This window comes from Copadichromis virginalis, linkage group LG16, assembly GCF_057382275.1.
Source record: "Copadichromis virginalis isolate Kocher_CV1m ecotype Utaka linkage group LG16, C_Virginalis_male_GT1.1, whole genome shotgun sequence".
Taxonomy (NCBI): Eukaryota; Metazoa; Chordata; class Actinopteri; order Cichliformes; family Cichlidae; genus Copadichromis; species Copadichromis virginalis.
The window spans coordinates 22,209,872-22,229,670 of NC_140633.1; the positions used below are offsets into that span (position 1 = coordinate 22,209,872).

General features: G+C 39.2%; 2 protein-coding genes across 2 annotated transcripts; one reads left to right on the plus strand and one right to left on the minus strand.

Moving 5' to 3' along the window:
• Positions 1 to 273: 273 nt before the first annotated feature.
• chaf1b (chromatin assembly factor 1, subunit B) lies at positions 274 to 13,501 on the minus strand. The gene is made up of 14 exons (XM_085433820.1): positions 13,418 to 13,501; positions 12,902 to 13,057; positions 10,793 to 10,925; positions 10,519 to 10,639; positions 10,246 to 10,349; positions 10,063 to 10,159; positions 8,314 to 8,398; positions 7,896 to 7,989; positions 7,729 to 7,798; positions 7,540 to 7,631; positions 7,284 to 7,443; positions 5,505 to 6,041; positions 2,983 to 3,071; positions 274 to 898 (listed from the first exon to the last, which is right to left on the minus strand). Exons 2-14 carry the CDS (start codon positions 13,025 to 13,027, stop codon positions 804 to 806), a joined length of 1,803 nt encoding a protein of 600 aa, XP_085289946.1. The 5' UTR covers positions 13,028 to 13,057; positions 13,418 to 13,501; the 3' UTR covers positions 274 to 803.
• Positions 13,502 to 15,696: 2,195 nt separating this feature from the next.
• On the plus strand, positions 15,697 to 18,893 carry LOC146690746 (uncharacterized). Its single transcript, XM_085433821.1, has 3 exons — positions 15,697 to 15,795; positions 17,350 to 17,505; positions 17,924 to 18,893. The coding sequence occupies exons 2-3, from the start codon at positions 17,380 to 17,382 to the stop codon at positions 18,155 to 18,157; spliced, it is 360 nt and encodes a 119-aa protein (XP_085289947.1). The 5' UTR covers positions 15,697 to 15,795; positions 17,350 to 17,379; the 3' UTR covers positions 18,158 to 18,893.
• The last annotated feature ends 906 nt before the right edge of the window (positions 18,894 to 19,799 follow it).

The following is a 19,799-nucleotide window of genomic DNA, read 5'->3' on the forward strand; positions in this document are numbered from 1 at the left end:
TGACAGCACTGATAATGCACGATTTAGACCATGGCAATTTATATCAGTAAACTGACATGTTAACATGAAGGGCACAATAGAAATAACAAATATGGTTAAAATGTTATTAGCAATGCAAAGAAAGGGAGATTAACGTTACAATTTGTTTTTAAAATGTAACTGCCCGCCTTCAAATCACTTTGACCTCACTTCTGTCAGGTAATTAATTACTATTAGGTAAATATTCTTTTTAATTATTTATTATTTAGATACCATGTGATAAACCACCAGAACTTGCACTTTATATCAAACATCTTTTATTAGACAATAAGAAAATGCAAATGCTTAACAACAGAAGTCACCCTATTCAACCAAAGTCTTCAGCATGCTATATAAACTCAAAGCTCACACAAAGTCAAAACCCTTCAAGTGCTTGTTATTGTCTTCTACAGGTTTTCAGTACAGTTTTCTCTTCACAATCATGTTCTGGAGAAGTGAAACAACTTGACTCAAGCTTTTAAATTTCACACAACACAAATATAATACAATTAACTCATTACTTGTTTATCGTATGATACAAAACACCTTTAAAAAAAGAATAAAGGACATAAACTGCAATACAGTCTGCTTTATAACTGAGTACATAAAGTGAAATGTAAAGCTCCAGTCGCTAAGATCAATATGACGCAAAGGCAATGCTATTGCACACAACACTGTGAATTCATGTGGAGCCTCAGTGCTCTTTTGCTGATGCGTCTTCAACTTCCATTCTGCTTTATATACTCTAGTCTTATTTTACAGCACCACACTTTTCTCAGTTTATACTACTCCTTGGTGACGCTGGTCTTTTCTTGGGTGGTCTTGGGTCGTTTAGATTCTGGAGGCTGGCACACTGGATCAGTGGGAGGAGAAGGACGATCTGGTGAAATAAAAAGAAGGTTACACGTCATAGCCTGTTTCTGTGTGATCTTCTGCTGCGTGTACAGTCATGCGAAAAGCAACATTTCCCCAGTCCTGTGAAAAAATGTAAGCCCACCTTTACTGTTTGCATAGCAATTAAGAGGCTAAGTAGTAGCCAGGTAATTCCAATCAAATGTACCAAATCATTTTTCAGCAAGTGTGAACACAAGTTCTAGCAGTTTGCTGGTCTGGAGGATTCAGATATGTGTTAACGCAATGTCACAATCTTCCTCGTGCCGCAGCAAATTCAACTCAAGGTCAGATTGTGCAATGCTCAACAGCTACGTCTCAGACTCATGACAATGCAATTAAAAAAGACTGATTTGGAATGAAACAATGAAAACGAGCCTCTTCTCTCTAAAAAGAACATGATACCTAAAGTTTGATTTGACAATAATGGAGATGTTTGGTGAAAACACAGCATATCAGCGTAAACACCTTTTGCAAACTGTGAACCACAGTGTTCGAGGGGTAATGATTTGGGCTTCTTTGGCACCCCCATGCAGGGCTGGCAAAATCGCTAGCCCGACGTCCCGGGGCTATATGATGGCAGGGCTAGCGATTTTGCCAGCCCTGCCATGATCTGCTACTAGAAAGCAGGACTTCGGCATTAATTCTGGGTTTTCTGCACTGCATGATGTTTTGGGGGGTTTTGTACATTAAACACCATCAGGGCTGAAGGTGCAAGAATAAACAAAAATACGCTGAGAAATAATCTGAACATTAATGAATGAAATACTCAATTATGAGCTCATCAGATTCTCCCATGTCTTAATGATAGAGCTGTGAAATTTAAATAACTGTTTAGGGCTCTATAGCACATCATGGTCACCATGGAAACGCGAACCCCATTTGCGACTAAAAACAGACCTGCAATACAAATGCATTTAGGATCGGCGTGTGAATAAAAAGTTTGACATTAAGCACACGCACACTGATACCACAACAGCAGCAGAGATGATGATGATGGCCCAGTTTAATGTGGAGCTAGAGTCTGTTTACACACCGCAAAGAGCAAAGAGGTGGAGCTTCCTTTGAATACTTATTATTGCTCGTTAATAAAAGAAACGCTTCAGTGGAAGATCTATGTCATAATTTACGCCTTCCACGCCAATCAAATGGTGTCGACCTAACGTGTAGGCACATTTCTTGGGAGGTTACCTGGAAGGTTACAGTGCAGAGTTAAGTACATTCTGTGTCATGCATATAACCTTTTCATATTTTTCGAAAATTATAGTTCGTTGTAAAAGCAGCCATTTAGCTGACAGCAAAATAATCAGTGTGACTGATCATAACAGCATCAAATGTGAGGCCTTGTGTCTCACATCTAAAGCTTGGCTAAAAGGCTTCATGCAAAAGGACAAAGATCCTAAGCACAGCTCAAAGGTCCAGTCAGTCGTAACTAACTGCATGACTTTAAGAGAGATATGCATAAATAAATTCCTGAAAACTTCAGTGAACCGAAGCAACATTATAAAGAAGAATGGGCTAAAATGTATCAACCAGACCAAAAGTTTAGCACTGAAGAATTAATATAGCCCTTTCAGGTTTGCTTACTTTGATGTTCACTCCCAAACAAAGTGGCTCACCTAATCAAACTATGCCGCTGGCTTGTTTGCAACCTGTCTGACTGCTTTTGTTTCCTGCTTCTTTGAATGCATCTGTAGCTGTGTCATAGTCAGAGATGTCAGTAAACAATTTAAGCTACAAAAAGACTCAAGGTGAAATAGATCTTCAAAAATATATATATGTTCTAAGCTCTAGTACAAATCCATAACTTGCTACAAGCTTGCTATAAGAGCGTGTACATAAAGAGGTAATCCAACTCAAATATGGTACTGTAATAAAGGCACAATAACATACACTGATTTAAACATAGGATAAGACAAGTTGTTGCTACTATCACTCAGTCTAGGGAGGGCCACAACAATCCCTGGGCTCTTGCCACCTAATAATTGTAAGCATCTCACTCGACTCTCCATTATAAAAGTTGATTATCGTGGAAAGTTCAGCATTAAAAAAGACGGCGAAAACCTTACTAACCGTGTTTGGCCTTTTCCGTGGAGGAGAGAGGGCTGAAAAGTGAGCCAACAGCTGGAGACCGGGGTGCAAGGGGAGTCAAAGATACTCTCCTGCAAACAAAGAGAAAAAAGTAGCAATGCTGAAAAGACCTCAAAGCAACACAACGTGTATTTATCGTCTTTTGTTTTGTTGTTGCCCAACAGTGAAAATTAGTCAAACGTTCCAAGTTACAGATGTGAAAAAGGGGGTACGCAAAAGCATGCACAGGCCTGCTATTGTCTGCCAGCAGTCTGACAGAGTGATTATTATTTTGTAGTCAGTGGGGGGTCCAACGAATCCCTCATACCAGACAGGGCTTTGTTCACACTGCAGGTGCTGGGCACATATTAACCGACAAAAACCTCACACGGCAAATAGAGCTATTTATATTTCTCTTAACTTATTCAAAAGAAGGCATATTATACACTATAAAGAGCACAGTGTTTTCTTACTTTTCACACTCTGAAAACTCAAACTGCATTCAAGGGGGCTAGGAGGGTAGATGTAGTCAATACGAGTCCGGTCAAAGATTTGAATAGATTATATATTTCCATAAATTAGCATACGCTGTAGTTTAGGGCAAACTGCACTCTTCACACGCGCCACGCTGCATCTAAAAAGAAGCTTTAATACTCACAGTGAAGCTTTAAGGCTGCTGCTGCACAAACAACACTTATTATCTCTACATTACATGCTTAATGAATAATTCCACTGTGTTTCTAGATCACTCGAGTGGGTTTCAGCAAGTTTCCCTTTCCTGTAAAATATATTTGAATAATATTCAAAATTGGAGACGCTCATCCTCATAACAGATTTTTAGACACAACTCCTAATAAACTGTGGAACATGGATTTGAAAGATGCTTTTGTTTAAAACTTTACTGTCAAAAAAAAAAAACATCCACAAATTATATGTACAAGCATATAAGTTCTTTCTTTAAGGAGGTGTTTTTTGATTTCCTTTTTTCCCCACATACACTTGTGGGACACTTCATTAGGTACACATTGCTAGGACCAACTTGTGCTTTCAGAAAAGGCCTGATACGTGATAGAAGTCACACAGCTGCTGCAGATTTATCAATCATCCGTTCCACCACATACCAAAGGTGCTCAGATTAAACTAAGATCTGTGGACTCTGAAGGCCATTTGAGTAAACTCATGTCAAGTTCAAGAAATTAGTTTGAAAGGATGTGAGCTTTGTGACATGGTGCGTTGTCCTGCTGAAAGCAGCCAATTAGAAGTCACTGTGGTCACAACAGAATGGGCATGGTTAGCATCAGTACTAACCAGGTAGGCTGCAGCATATAAACAATGCTCAGTTGCTCTTAAGGGCCCAAATATGCCAAGAATACAGGCCTCCACATGATTACACCACAAACACCACCTTGAACCAATGATAAAAGACAGGAATGATCGGTGCTTCCATGTTGTTTACAGCAAACAATCCATCCAAATGACTCAAGGCAATGTTTTACCAAACTTCCATTGCTGAATTTTGATCAGCCTGTGTGACCTGTAGCCTCAGTTTCCTGTTCTTAGCAGACAGCAGTGGCACCTGGTGTGGTTTTCTGCTACTGTAGCCCATCCACGTAAGATTCAAGGTGTTGTGTATTCAGAGATGCTTGTCTTGATACCTTGTTTGCACAGAGCTTCTATTTGAGTTACTGTTGCCTTCCATTCAACTTGAAGTAAGCTGGTCATTCTCCACTGATCTCTGACATCAACAACGCAAATTTCACCCAGTTGTTGTGCAGGAAAATCTCAACAGATCAGCAGTTTCTGAAATACTCAAACCAGCCCATTTGGCACAACGACGCCATGTTAAAAACCACTTGAATCCTCTTTCCTCCCCATTCTTATGCTTGGTTTGAGCTTTAGCTGTCACTCTCTTGACTGTGTCTACATGTATAAAAGCAGCAGTTATAAAGTGTCTGTTTATACAAATACCAATATGTACAAGGCTTCCTGAGAGCCTCAGGGAATACACTGTTGTAAACTCTGTTTCAGACTGTTTTTTTCTACTTTTGAAACTGTATGATGTCATAGATAACCTTAATCCAGTAAAATCAGGCACACGGTTCTGTTTTCACAAAAACTTCTGTTTGTAAGAGGCAGACAGAGGAAAGGTGTCTAAGGACAAACGAGCTAAAACAGCTTGTTTCAGACAAATATGGCTTATTGTGAACTGTGAATAATAATGAAAACCTATTGTCAAAGAGACCAAGTGGAGCTAGAAATGAGTACAATACTTTCCCTTTAAGCAATTCATTTTTTTAAATAAAATAACTATTAAACTTTTATGTTTTTGAAAGTTGAGGGTGTGAAGCACTTTCTTTTTTTAAAGACTGAATGAAACAGCTTTGAATTTCTATTGGCAGCTACACGAGAAAACAACTTGCATACAAAAGAAATAAAAACATACCCGTACTAAGTACATCATTATTTACCCGTTTTACTTTCTGCCACCCTGACAGAATCCCAAAGACAGCTGCTCTAATATTTACCTTGGAGTGGGCCCTTTTGATGTGGCAGCACTCTTAGGTGTTGCGGGCCCAGGAGTATTGGCACTGTTGAGGACTTTTGGTGTGGATGGAGAGAGGGGGGTTACGCGTGGTTGGGGAGTGGAAGGGGCGCTTGTGCTCCCAGATTTTGAGGACTGAGGTGCTGCAGAGGCCGTGGCTTTAGGAGTAGTGGGCTTTCCCCATCCCTCAAGGGTGTTGAGGGTGATCCTGCGGGGCTGAGGTTTGGAGTTGGCACGAGGGGTGCTCTTCTTCTCCTCTGGGGAGGTTAGAGAGGGGGCGTCTTTGCCCTGGTTAGCTTGGGATGTGGCAGGTGGGGCTGGGGGTGACGGCTGGGATATAGGAGATGAGCCTTTGGCCAATGATGCCTTCTTGCCTTTTTTCTCAACACCACTGCTTGGGACAAAGACCTCCAGGGTGGGCGGCTCTTTCAGTGGAGTGCCCAGCTCCCCAGGAGAGAATGACAGGAAGGAGCAGTAACCGTCTGTGGAGGACACAGCCAGGAAGGAACCATCACGGGACCTGCAAGGGATAAAGTCTGCTTAATGGTAAAACATTTACAGTTTACCATCCACCTCTCTACTTCATGGGCATAAATCCACACATAAAATATCATTATCAGACTAAGGAATGCTCACAAAGTTACAAGTTTTCAGGTTATTAAATGTAAGACTGACTGTAAGAAATTATTATTATAAGTTCGATCATGTCTTTAGCAACAAATTAACTGATAACTTCATGTTATTTAGAGCTTATGCTGGACTCTAAGTGCAGGCTAAACTGGGTAGTTTGCAGTATTGTGCTGCAGTGGATGAACTGTTTGGTCACTGATAATTTAGCCCATAGATAGCAGCAGAGATGCAGCAAAGGTGGTGGGAGAAGTATAACTTTAAGGAGAAAAATCTTTCAAAATCTTGTTTGTCCATCACATTTGACTAGATATTGATGCACTGAATGTTTTTTTCTTTACTCAACTTTCACTCATCAACACGTACTGTATAAAACTCTGGCTCCTGTTTCTTCCTGTTAAAAGAGTTTTTCCTTCCTACTGTACCTTACAATATAAAGCATCTTCAGGCAAATAACTGAATAACAGGAGTTATTTGAGCCAGTCATGTTCTTTAGTAACACTCGCCAAATTCCACCTTTATGCTAGCTATATTCTGGCTGAGCAATACATGGCTTATGTATCTGATTGAAGCCTGTCGACAAAGCAAGCACATCTACTGGAGCTCATAAGACAAATTAGGCGCATTTCATTTTAAGGCAAATGTTTCACATGGCATTGCTACTCTTTAACCCCTATCTATATTGGCTTCCAAGAGGTGAAAGCTTTCCCTTTATCACGGTGACAAATAAAGGTCTTTTATTCCAATTGCTGCAGCCATCATATAAAAGATGAATTTGGCCTATTACTAGCTGTTCCCTGCTTCTGTCTTCCTCTCTTTTGCTGATTTCTGTGGTTTTGATGGCAATGCCATGAAGTTTTGTACTTTATAACCTCAAAGTGTGTGTTCTGTGAGTACAGATTATCTGCTTTTATGTATTGCTGTGTTGTTTTGTATTTTTAAGACAAAATATTCCTTTAAGAAAATCAGGCTTCACTCAAAACAAGTGAATAATATACAGATTTGGCTGTTTTTAACAAATAAGTAAATACATATTACTTTTTTGTGTGCACATTATCATATCTTCCTGTCATCTTTTGCTTTTGAAAAGTTAAATATAGATACCTGTGCTAAAACGGCTAAAAAGAAAGTTTACCATGTGAGATCACTGAGTGTGTGGTAGTGGATGTTGGACACAAGGCCAAATGGAAGTTTCTGCTGCGTGTCATACAACAGGATTGAATCCTCAGAGGCCACGGCAAACACCATACGGTACGGCAGCTGGAATACGTTGGGAAGAGCCTGGACAGTACCGTCTGTAGGGAAGAAATGGGAATGGGAGTGACACGAAGAACACAACACAAGAAAAGAAAACTAGTCCGAAATAATCAGTCTTGCTTGAATGTCCTTGCCTTCTCCTTTTTTTGTCCTCAGTTCAAAGTAGACAGGGCAGCAGCGCACAGCCAGTGTAGCCTTAGATGGGCACGGCAAGTGAGCAACAGGCCTATAAAACACACAGAAAGATATTTATATACACAGATTATTAAACTTTAACAGACTCTGAATAGGGTGTAAATACAATAACAGTCCACAAAAGATACCTCTTTAGACCCTTCCTGGAAAAGATGTAGGTGGTATTCATGATGTTTTCTCCTATCTCCACGCATCCAGCTGAGGTTTCAAAGAAGCAGACAACAGCGAGGCGAAATTAGAAAAAAAGTGTTGCACTGTTAGAACACAAGATTTCAAAAGCATGCTTTGTGTTTACCGGGAGCAAGCAGGAATGACCCGTCTGGTGTGAATGAGAGACGGCGAAAGAAAGACCTCATGCTGTCATCGTGGAACATCCTGTACTGCTTCACCTGAAAAGGCAACAGTTCTAACTCGCTCTGGACAGTTTGGTAGAGCATTTAATTTCTTATATTTGATTTTATAAACTTGTTAAAGAGCAGGTTAAGGAATAAGAATAACACAAGCAGGAAAAACCTCAAAACACCTTTTGCAAAGTTAAGAGAGGTATTGTGGCTCATGCAACTATCAGCTTGGATGAAACACAGATTTCTCAGAATTTCAGATTTATGAGAGACCAGACTGGTGCTAATAAAAATGATTGGAAAGAAGTAACTGAGACATTAGAACCACCTTTAAGACATTGAAGAGAGTTTGTAAAAAGAAGCACGACTGACCTCTCCTTCTGCAAGCGGCCCAGAGCTCATTTTACTGATACTGAAGGCCTTCTTCTTGGTGTGAGTGCTGTACACACGAAGCACCCTGAATGGGAGGAGAAACAAAAATATTCCGAGCATCAGCGTGCTGACACATCAATGCCAGTGCCTACACGACATCAAATACAATCATTTAATAAGGAACAATACTGCACTCATTGCCCACTTTGTTAGTTACACCTGTTCAGTTGTTTGGTAATGCAAAGATCTAACCAGCCAATCACATGACAGCAACTCAGTGCATTTAGGCAAGCAGACGTTGTCAAGTCAACCTGCTGAAGTGAAAACTGAGCTTCATAATAGGGAATAAAGGTGATTTAAGGGACTGATAGGAAGGCAAAAGAAACTTAAATAACCACTTATTACACCTAAGGTAAGCAGAAGAGCATCTCTGAATCCCTCAACCACTGAAGCAGATGGGCTCCAGCAGCAGCAGAACACACAGTGTCACTTCACTCTGCTAAGAACTGGAAACTGAGGCTAAAATCCTCACAGGCTCACCAAAAGTGGACAATAGAAGACTGGGAAAAATGTTGTGTGGTCTGATGAGTATCAATTTGTGCTGCAAATGACAGGGTCAGACTTTGGTGTAAACAACATGAAAGCATGGATCCAACCTGCCTTGCATCAATAGCTCAGGCTGATAGAGGTGTTAAGGTGTGGGGGATATTTTCTTGGCACACTTTGGGCTCGTTAGTACCAGCTGAACATCGTTTAAATGCTATAGCCTACCTGACTATTGTTGCTGACCATGTCCACGGCTTTATGGGCACAGTGTACCCAACAGGATAACGTGTCATGTCACAAAGCTCAAGTAATCTAAAACTGGTTTTCTGATGAAGTCACTGAGTTCACTGTAGTCAAACAGCCTCCACAGTCACCATATCCCAATCTAATAGAGCGCCATTACAATGTAGAGGAAAAGAAGATTCACATAAATGCTATGCAGCCGACAAATCTGCAGCAACTGTGTGCTCACATCATGTCAATAGCTGAGGAATGTTTTAGGCACCTTCTTGAATCTAAGGCTACATCCACACGTACACGGGTATTTTTGAAAACGCAGATTTTTCTATGCGTTTCCACCTTTCGTCCACACGTAAACGGCGTTTTCGGTCACTGAAAACAGAGATTTTTAAAAACTCCGGCCAGGGTGGATATTTTGAAAACTCCGTTTTTGCATTTACCTGTGGACGAGAAAAACGGAGAAAACGCAGCGTCAAAGGTGTGCGCATTTTTTGACGTCACACTGTGCGCCACGTTATTGTTTCGGTGAAATGAATTTCTACAATACTGTTAATTGTACTCTCTGCAGTGTTTAAATGCTTACATATACACACACAGTTACTGTCCCTCCACACATACCACGCGGTTCTGCTTCTATGCCCCAGCTTTGTTTACTTTTTCCCGCCGAGGCTTCTAGACTTCTGATTGGCCAACATTTCTGCACGGTTAGGAATCTAGCGCCACCTGCTGCTTTGGCATGTTCATAGCAGCGTTTTCCTTCATTTCTGCGTTTACGTATGGACGAGATTTTTTTTTTTAAACTAAAAGGAAAATCTCAGTTTTCAAAAATACCCGTGTACGTGTGGACGTAGCCTAAGTGATGTAGAATTAAAGCAGTTCTGGTGTTAAAAGAGGATCCACCAGGTGACTTAGTAATGTGTCCCTAATAAAGTCGCCAGTGAGTATAATCCATGTTTGAATCACCTATCACAGCTGAGAGTGGCAATATATTGTCCTTGGGGATCCCAGGTAACCCCCTGCACGTAGCTCTTGTGGTCATTCAAGATAGAAAGCTTCTGTCCTAAAAACACAAACAACAAAATAGACAGAAAGTCAAAAATAACACCAGATAAAAGCATCACAGATAAAATGTATGCACCCACAAACCTTTATTGATGTCCCACATGATAGCTGTGTTATCAACAGATCCAGACACCATGAAGTTTCCATCACGTGTCCAGCAGATGTCATACACATCCTCTATGTGCCCTCTGGAAAGAAATCAGATAGCAAACTCCTTTCTATAACCACATCTCATGGGCATTATAGTTATAAAAGCTTCAACAACCAGAGTGCCACACAAAGTAATTAAACACCATTTATGACTGAGTCTCACTTCGTTGACCTTAGCAAACATTAGCACTTGCTGTTCTAGCGTACCTAAGCGTTTTGACCACAGTCCAGCTCTCCTTGTTTAGCTGAGCATCCTCATCCTCCTGAAACACAGAGGCCTGCTCGAGCTCCTTGGAGTCGTTGAGCTTCCACAGCAGAATTATTGCATCTACATCAAAACGTTAAAAGGCCTCTATTATTGTTTCTTAAAAAAAACATGTTTCGTTTTGAGAACAAAAACAACAGTTGCTTTTAAATAGAAACACGCATGTTTGCAATGGAGAAAAGGCTGAGAAGCGTCTGTCTACTACGTGGAACATACCATCTCCTCCTGAAGCAAGCAGCTCTCCGTTGGGGCTAAAGCGCACTACGTTGACAGCTTTTGTATGTCTAGCCAGATTAGACAGAAACTCTACCACCGCCTTCCCGTCTGGACCAGCATCCACCCGCCACAGCTGCAAAAACATCATTAGGAAAAGAGATCATTAAAAATTCTCGGTAAATTGTCCGTGCAACATACAGCTCTTCACAAACAATACTCCGTCCACAGATTAATTTTAGTAGGATAAAGGTTACAAAAAAGGGTAAATGTATTAAAAATCTTAATACTTAAATAACTGCTATTAGGTGGATCATCCCTTTAAGGATGTCACGTGCCTTGATAATTTAAAACCTTGCTGTACGCAAACATGAAAACATCGCATTGCTTGATGGTGCATCATGACTTAGAGACTGTCACCAGTGTCTGAGAAGGAAAAAACAAAAACAGGACTACTTTTGACTGCTCTGTTAGTCACAAGGGGCCACCACAGTGAGTAGTTCTCCTTATCTGATTTGGCAAAGAGTGTTATACAGGATGCCTTTCCTGATGCAACCCTCCCAGGGATTTGTGCCTCCTCCAGATCTCAGACTAAGGATCTTTGACTTGTTGTGTTAACCAGTATCCTATGGGCCTTAAGAGAGGCATTCTCTAAGGGCTAAAGCGGGCCTGAAAAAGTCTCTGTAAACAAAAGGTCAATAATCACCCTGACAAATGCACAGTGAAACACTTGCTTAAATGTACAGTTGTGGCCAGATTTCTACATACACTCTGGTCCTTCAAAATCCAAGAAACTCTGTGAAGATCTAAGAAGGAGAATTGTAGATGTAGATTGTAGGATTCTGCCTGAGAAAGATGCCCCTGCTCCAAAACTGACACCTTTAAGTTTGACTGAAATGCCCACGTGAACGAGGGCCTTCTGGAGAAGAATTATGGTGAGGTAATGGTGAGGTTTTCACACCCAAGAACACTGTACTAACTTTAAGCACGGTTGTGGCAGCATCATGCTCCAGGGCTGTTTTGTAAGTGGTACTGGTAGATTGCACAAAGTGGATGATGTAGTAAAAGATTCTTATTCCGTTTCCCTCATTCTCCCTCACATGACCGCAATTTACCTCGTTTCCACTCTTGACTTTCTCAACACTGATTGGTTCTTGATTTTCTTTGTGCCTTAAATAAACTCACCTGGCATACATTGTATAAGGACTGCACTCCCTTTCACTCACTCTTTTCACTCCCACATAGGGCGGCAGCTGAGGTCAGTTTGATTTGTTCTTCTGAGTTTAAACATTTATGTTCAAGTTAATGATTTAAAGTCCAACCTTGTTTTCTCTTTTAGAGTTTAGTAGTCCATGTGTGTCTTCCTTTAAGTTAAAGTGAAATAATCCAGTACATAAGGAAAATCAATGGTTAGGCTGTTTTCTTTGCATTCTGACCAGATTAAACCCATGGTGATAAACTTTACCTTACCTTTGAACCTCCTACCTAACAGATGGAATCTTATAGGAGAATTACCACCAAATTATTCAACTTCACCTCAAATCAGCAGTAAAACAGGTGTTCCAACAGAAGAATGATACCAAACACACATCCATAACTGGTTTTAGAAAGGATAAAGCAAGCAAGCATTAAATTTTAAATTCATACTTGTGTACTAGATTCTTATTTTTCTTAAGTCATTAAAGATGTACGCTGTACAATCATTTCACCCCGGAAAAAGAAAAGTCAGAAGGAATCACTAAAAGCCCAAAATGACCATGACATTCATGATGAGTATATGGAAGATTATAATTACAACTGTACTCTGTCTACCTGCACTGGGACTGTTCAGAAAGTTAACAAAAAAAATTTTCTCCATATTATCTCTGTTTCTGTGTCCTTATTCTTAAGCTAAGTGTTTTTATGACCAATTAATGAAGAAAAAAACAACTGATGGGTACAAATACCTGCGTCTTCTACATCCGTGAGACTCGCTTCTTCCTGCTGCATTTATAGACTAAATCACTGTTTTTTTTTCTTCTTTATTTCACATTTTATTTAATTAAAAACAAAATAAAAATCGTCGACCTCTTACGGAGTTAACCTGATGTTCTGACCGCTGTCTCCACTCACCCTGACTGTGGTGTCCACTCCAGCTGTGGCCAGTCGATGAATGCGTCCATCTGAGCTGTGCTGAAAGTCCAGACTGTACACTGGCTCCTTGTTGTGCCATGCTATCTCACACGTTACCACCTTCATTTCTTTTCAATTTTTATATTCGGCACCGACCTCAAGGGATAAAAACACGGTAAATTCACCACCTAGATCGTTTTCAATCAACTCATATGAACGCATTAGTTAGCAAAACGTACAACAATGACTCTGAAATACGGATTAGAGAAAACAGTTTGATAAAGCCGCTCATTTGGCTGCACTAACATATAGAGCACAGCTGGCTAACACGTTAGCAGTTAAACTGGCAGGTTAGCTGGACTGGTTTACGGCTAAACACAGTGGACATCATTCCCATTCATGAACATTTGTGTTAAGTTACTGTTAGCTAAGGAGCGTGCCCGTTATAAATGCAGACGAATTACAAATGCTTATTAATCTGAACGAAGATAACTGGAAGTACGTGACAGTATTTACCTTCTCTGTTGTCCTGCTCAGTCAGAATTGGTAAATTCCCGCGTTCCAGACTCTCAAAACTTCCGGTCTGCCGTGATTGGACAAAAACACGGAAAGGGCGGGGACAATTGATAGTCTTGACTTTTTGTTTTTTTCCTGACGTAATCCGCAAAGATCTTTGGCCATCCCCTCATTTCTTCATATATTTACTATGTAATAAACACCAGACATGGTGACTTAGTGAAGCGTGCAAACATACGTTGATATACAGAATAAAATAAAAAAAGGGGGGGGGGGGGGGAGACTAATCAATTACTGATAGTATAGCATTGTGTGTTTTTCCTACTCAGGTATGTTTTTACTGAATTGACCGTGAATTTGGGACCATTGCCATCATGAAAGTGGATGAAAATCTAATGGTAGTCGTCTCTGTTCATAATTCCATCAGTATTGATGTTGTCAATCTCCAGTACCACTTACCGAAATGTAGCCCTAAACTATGACAGTCTCCACAGGTAATTTTAAACACTCAGTGTTTTTAAGCCTCGCCTTTTGTTTTTACCTTCACTTGGCCAGTTTCCTAAAATGGTTTAGGCACACAAAGCACAGCATGCTGAAATATGACAAGTTCTCTAGTTCATAAAAATACTATGTTCTAGTACTCTGTTCTAGGATGCCCTCTGGACCCAGTGGAGTGAGTGACAGGAGAATGGCGGCTAAGCTGTCATCCCTGTTGGACAACATCTCCCACCCCATGCAAGAGACTCTGACAGCACTGAGCAGCTCCTTCAGTGGGAGACTGCGGCACCCACGGTGTGGGACGGAGAGATTTCGCAGGTCTTTCCTCCCCACTGCTGTCAGACTCCACAACAAAGACTTTTGCAGCTGATCAAACCCTCACACGTGCAATAAGACTGCTATATGTGCAATTCTTGTACAATTCTTCTTCTGACGAAGTTGTACTTTTGTATTTTCTTACTCAGTTGTATGTATTGTATATAGTATTTTATTTTATTTTATTGCATTCCAGTGTTTTCTAATTTCTTCTACATAACTTTTCACTTTTGCTGTAACAAAACAAATTTCCCACCTGTGGGACTAATAAAGGTCATCTTATCTTATCTTATGCTATGGCTGTCAAACTGTTAAGAAATGGGAAGAGATGCTTTTGTGACAGGGTGCTGGTAATAAACTGCCTGAAGATAAAATCTAAAATTGTTTCTTTGCTAAGTTTTCCATTATCTGTAGACACAACACTGGTTGAATTTGGTAAAAAAAAAAAAATTGGTCCATTTTTTTTATTATCTTTGAATGATTCAAAGGTCTGTAAGTGGACAGGGTCTAAGGCAGTTTGGTTATGAAAACAATGTCTGTGCGTGATGTCTGTTTATGGCTTAAGGCCTCCACTGAATTGTTTACTGTGCTTCACACAGCCTGATAAGGAGCAGTGGTACAGAGTGAAAATGATGAATTAACGGTGTGAGCCTTATTTCGGAGCGCCACATTGTTGTGAGTGAGATTTAATTGAAGGAGGAACACAATGAAAAAAAGAAAAAAAGGGGCCAGCCCTTGGATTTACGTAAGCATCTCGCGTGTATTTAACACAATTGCCTCAGGCTTTAAAGATCTGTACGAAATTCTGGTTTCCAGTGTGAGAGAAAAAGCCATGCAGTTATTAGAGCTAGGTTAATTGATGATTCTAAATTATCCATGAATGTAAGGGTAAACGGCTGTTTGTTTCTATCTGATAGACTGGTCGGCTGTCCGGGGTGTACCCTGCCGGGGAACCTATCACTTCAGGGTTATTTCCCGGCCCTGCTGTCACCAGGATAAAGATAGGGGGATGGTAGTTGTTGTAGACCCATTAAATTTTTATGGTAACCAGGATCTAGACTTTGTTGAACTGTATGCAATGTGAAGACAACATGTAGTATTTAAGTGACCAAGTAGTATTTGGATAAAAGTTATTTCATTTCATTTTATTTATTTATTTCACACTTGGTACAACAGATCAAACAAACCAACCACACTTTCTATCAATAAAGCACTACAACCATGTGTGAAAAGGAGCAGGAAGAAGAAAATATTCTTATTAAACCCTGCCCCCTATCTACACTGAAAAAAATGCAATAGGGTGGTTGTTGAATCTGCATAGAATTACTTCATATATCCAGCATGACTAATTTAAATTTCACATCTAAACATATTTTTGTCTTTTAATTTTCACATATTCTTTAAGAATATTCATTCTTTTAGAACAAATCATGTTGAAAAGAAACAAGTTAGTGTGTTTTATCCTCAAGCTCCGCCCCCTGGAAAGGAAAAATCGGCTGCACTGTCCGCCATTTTTGTCTCTCGCTTTGGAAAATCTACTACCATCTGGAGTTTTACACTTGAAGGTAAATAGGATTTTAAAGCTAACACACCAGTGAGAAAGAGTGTAGACCCTTTATATATGTGGACTTTTACTGGGGTGTTGTCATTTTACAGGTATGTGGGCTGTTTATCAAAAACCATGAAAGGCCAATGTTAGCTAGCTCCAGTTAGCTAATGGTAACCGAAATTATGCGATAAGCAAATTAGTAATTAACATATATAATGTGAGTTAATATTGTTTGTATATTCTTTCAGTCTAAATTACCAGACTATTACAAACTTGCATCGGTGTCTGTAGTAAGTGGTGGTACCTGCAGTGTCTTAACCATTAAACAAGCTAATGTAGGGCTGGGATATGACTAGTTTGTTGAAACATGTCTGCTGCCAATGTGACTGCTCACACACGGTAACATTACTAGCACATAGCCACAGCCGCTAAAAACATGCTGAAAGGGCAATCTAGCTTCTGTAGTCAGCAGCTGGAAGACTCAACACAGACCCAAGATTCAGTGTAACGGTTATCTAAATGTTGTGTGTCCTGTTTGTAAGCCCAGAAAAAGAAATTAAATAAAATGACGACCTTGAGCTTCAAGCTAATGTAAGCGTAATGCTATAGCATAAAGCAACTAATGCAATGATGACGTTGTTAAATTAGTAAAAATACAGTAAATATATCCAACATGAATCAGTTATATTTTTGGTCTAAACATAATTAAGTCTCACGCCTTTCACTTGTTTTAGAAGGATGTTCAGTCTTTTAAAACCAGTCATATCAAAATAACAGAAAATAGTTACGTTTTCTGTTGAAACTCCACCCCCCAGGGCGTGTTCTGCGAGGGAAAATTCACTGTGGCGGTCCGCCATTTTTTTGTCGTTGCTTCGTTTACGTTTGGTGCTGAGCTTTACTTTGTCGAGGTAAACTGAAAACTACATGTTTGAGAGGAAACGAAGAGAACATCCATTATATGGGGAAGTTTTTCTCATGAATTGCTGTTGAGCAACATAATGGAAAAAACAAGTCATTCCTTAAGTTAACTAACGATAATGCTAGCTTAAGCTGCAGGACAATATTATGTGCATTAGCTTTTTTTCAGTGTGTGCCCAGTCACATCCGCTTGTTTTTTCTCAGTGAATACAGACTAACAAACTCGTGTCCATTTAGTTTAGTTTTAGTTAAACAGTTAAATAAGCTAGTTTGCCATGGGGTGGGCTCTGTTGGGGGGGGGTGAAGATTTGCATATGTTATCTCACATTCTGTAAGGTAAATTTTCTGGAAAGGTCAAATTAACTAATTTAACTAAGTATTAATGAAAGACCTTGATGTGTATATGACAATAATAGATGTAGTTTCTGGGTCATTTGGCAGAACTGCAAAATGGCCAGAAGGAGGCAACTGCTGTGGTTGCAAACAGGCTTTGGGTGGTATGGAAGTAAGGGCAACTATGGAACTGCTCAGCAACATGGGACCCATAGCTAATAAATAGTAATATGACAAAAAAATAACAACTTTGTGTGGATGTAACCTTGTGAGATTTGAGATTTTGACAGCATTTTTATGTGACAACTTCTCTTTTTAGATAAATGCAGAGTTTAAGCGCATTACCACCATGCCACTGCAGTCCAGATTACTCTCGCATATAGATGTGCTATCTGACAAACTCATAAAGGTCTTCAAAAGGCGAGGAGGACAAATAGGAAGAAGACTGCAGAACATTCTGGAGCCCACGGCCCAGGTAAGAAAAAAATAATTTGTGTATACACTCTAGGGAAAATAATAATTTTAACAAAATGCTGCTTGTCACTCTATGCCAGGAGTATGTTGAAAATCACCTGGGATTTTCACAATTTACCATGGGTGCGTTTTTTTTTCTTCTTTTACCTGCATTAGAACTATGTGTGGAGTTCATAGTTGAACACCTCTCTATGCTCTGACAGTATTCTGCTTCTTTGCATGGAGATTTCACTTCATGCATTACCTTTTTAAACATTCTGAGGACTCAAATCACATGCTGTAATGAATCCATTTTTGTTCACCTAATGTGTTAATGTTAACATTTTTTGGAATAGTGACACAGATTGAAATAAGATTTGGTATAATGTTCTTTGACCAGTGTTCTGTTTAATTAAATTTTGGAATTCTGCATTTTCTAGGCCACAGATGAAGCCATTATCCAACGATCTAATAAGGAAACAACCATGGGAATTTACATCATAAAGTCAAGAGATGCCAATGGCAGCCCTGAGGACATCGGGATAGTCCTTGAAGGCCAGAGAGTCTGGCAGGATTTGGATAACTATACCCTAGCAGCTGCAATGCTGTTTGGACTAATGTACACTTTGAACCTCACCTACCCACTGGAAAAGTATACCTTCGAGGTATTATAGAAACTGGTTATGGAGCTCAAAAGGAACAGCCTTTCAAAGAAGGCCCAGGTTCTCAGGACCAGACTGTACGATTGAACAGTTTTCCAGTTATGATGTGGGAACAACATGTTTACCTCTTCGAATATATACCATCCTTTCTTTTAAGCCGGCACTGGTAAAGTTGCAGTACATAGTGAAACTTATTTTTCTGGCACTTTTCAACTTGGGGCCTTTATTACTGCAGTTTTCACTTTTCAAGCCATGGCTCTTTTAAAAAAAAATTTCAAACTTTGAATGTCCATTTTTCTCAATGGAAATGGTGCCTTGCACCAATTTCACCAATTTGCAATTTTGTTCCCAAGGTGCACCACTACAAACAGATTGCATCGTCTAGTATTAGTGATTGTGATGTTTAGTGATAGAAGCAAGCCAATACTAATCAGTTTAGGTCTCTTGGTTGTGTGCCTGTGGGTTATAATGTTATTTTAAGTCTCTTCTTTGTGTTATTTTAATAATTACACCCCTGTTGCCATATTACCTTATGGCTCTTACATTTAAAAAACTATTTTTTACATAAGCGCGATGTCATAAGGCCCCACAATGTTGAATTCAGGTTCCAGCAGATAACTTTGAGGAATGTTGTGGAATGTTTTTCAAGAGATGCATTGTACAAATATGACTCATGTATATTTTGGAAGCCTGAATTGAAAGTCCATTTTTACAACTGTGTAGTATTTTCAAAAATACAGGTCATTGTTCAAAAATGTTTTGCTTATGTCTTTGATTGAGAGAAAGTGTACAGTACATACAGTAAGATCAGCCTTAATTTAGTTTTATTTATTGAACACTCAATTATATATTAGATTATATATTATATATTAGAAATTTGTTATAAAATAAAATAAGCTTACCATAAAATTGTCTTGTCAGTATAACACATAGTAGTCCAATACAATTAACACAAAAAGTTCATGTCTGATAAACAAGTGGTTTCTGTAAATATTTGACCGGAATGAAAAACATAACAACAACATAAAAAAGTCATGTTCGTGTTACCAGAAAAATGTGTGCAGGTATAACATAAAAAACTAAGGTTAACCAAACATAACTTAATTTCGTGCAACCGATTACAATAATTTTTTTATGTTTATCCCACTGATTATTTTTTTCAGTATACATTCCAACTTATATTACAAGTGGGCACCAAAAATCAGGGAACAAACTAACATTAACATTTATCTCCAGTCCTAACCCAAACCAAACAACAAATTTACAATCAGAATATACCACTCCACATAGTAACAAGGAGAAAAATAAAATTAAAATAAATAAAACAAAAAATTATAATGGATCCATTTTCAATGAACTCCAATTTCATTCGCATTCTTCATATTGAGTTATCATTTTAAGCATGTAACACTTTTTAAAACAATGTAAACTTATACAATTCTTTAAATTATAATGAAGAGGATAAAAGTTATTGAATAGTGTTGAAATAAACTGACAGAATTGAAGGATTAAAATATTCCAACAGCTCAACTTACTCCATCTGAACATGTTTCAATCGTGTTTTATGAACACAAAATGCACAGGTTTACTAAACATGAAAAGGTTGTGTTGATTTAACTCAGTTGTTTAAGTTTCTGCCAAAGCAAAACATTTG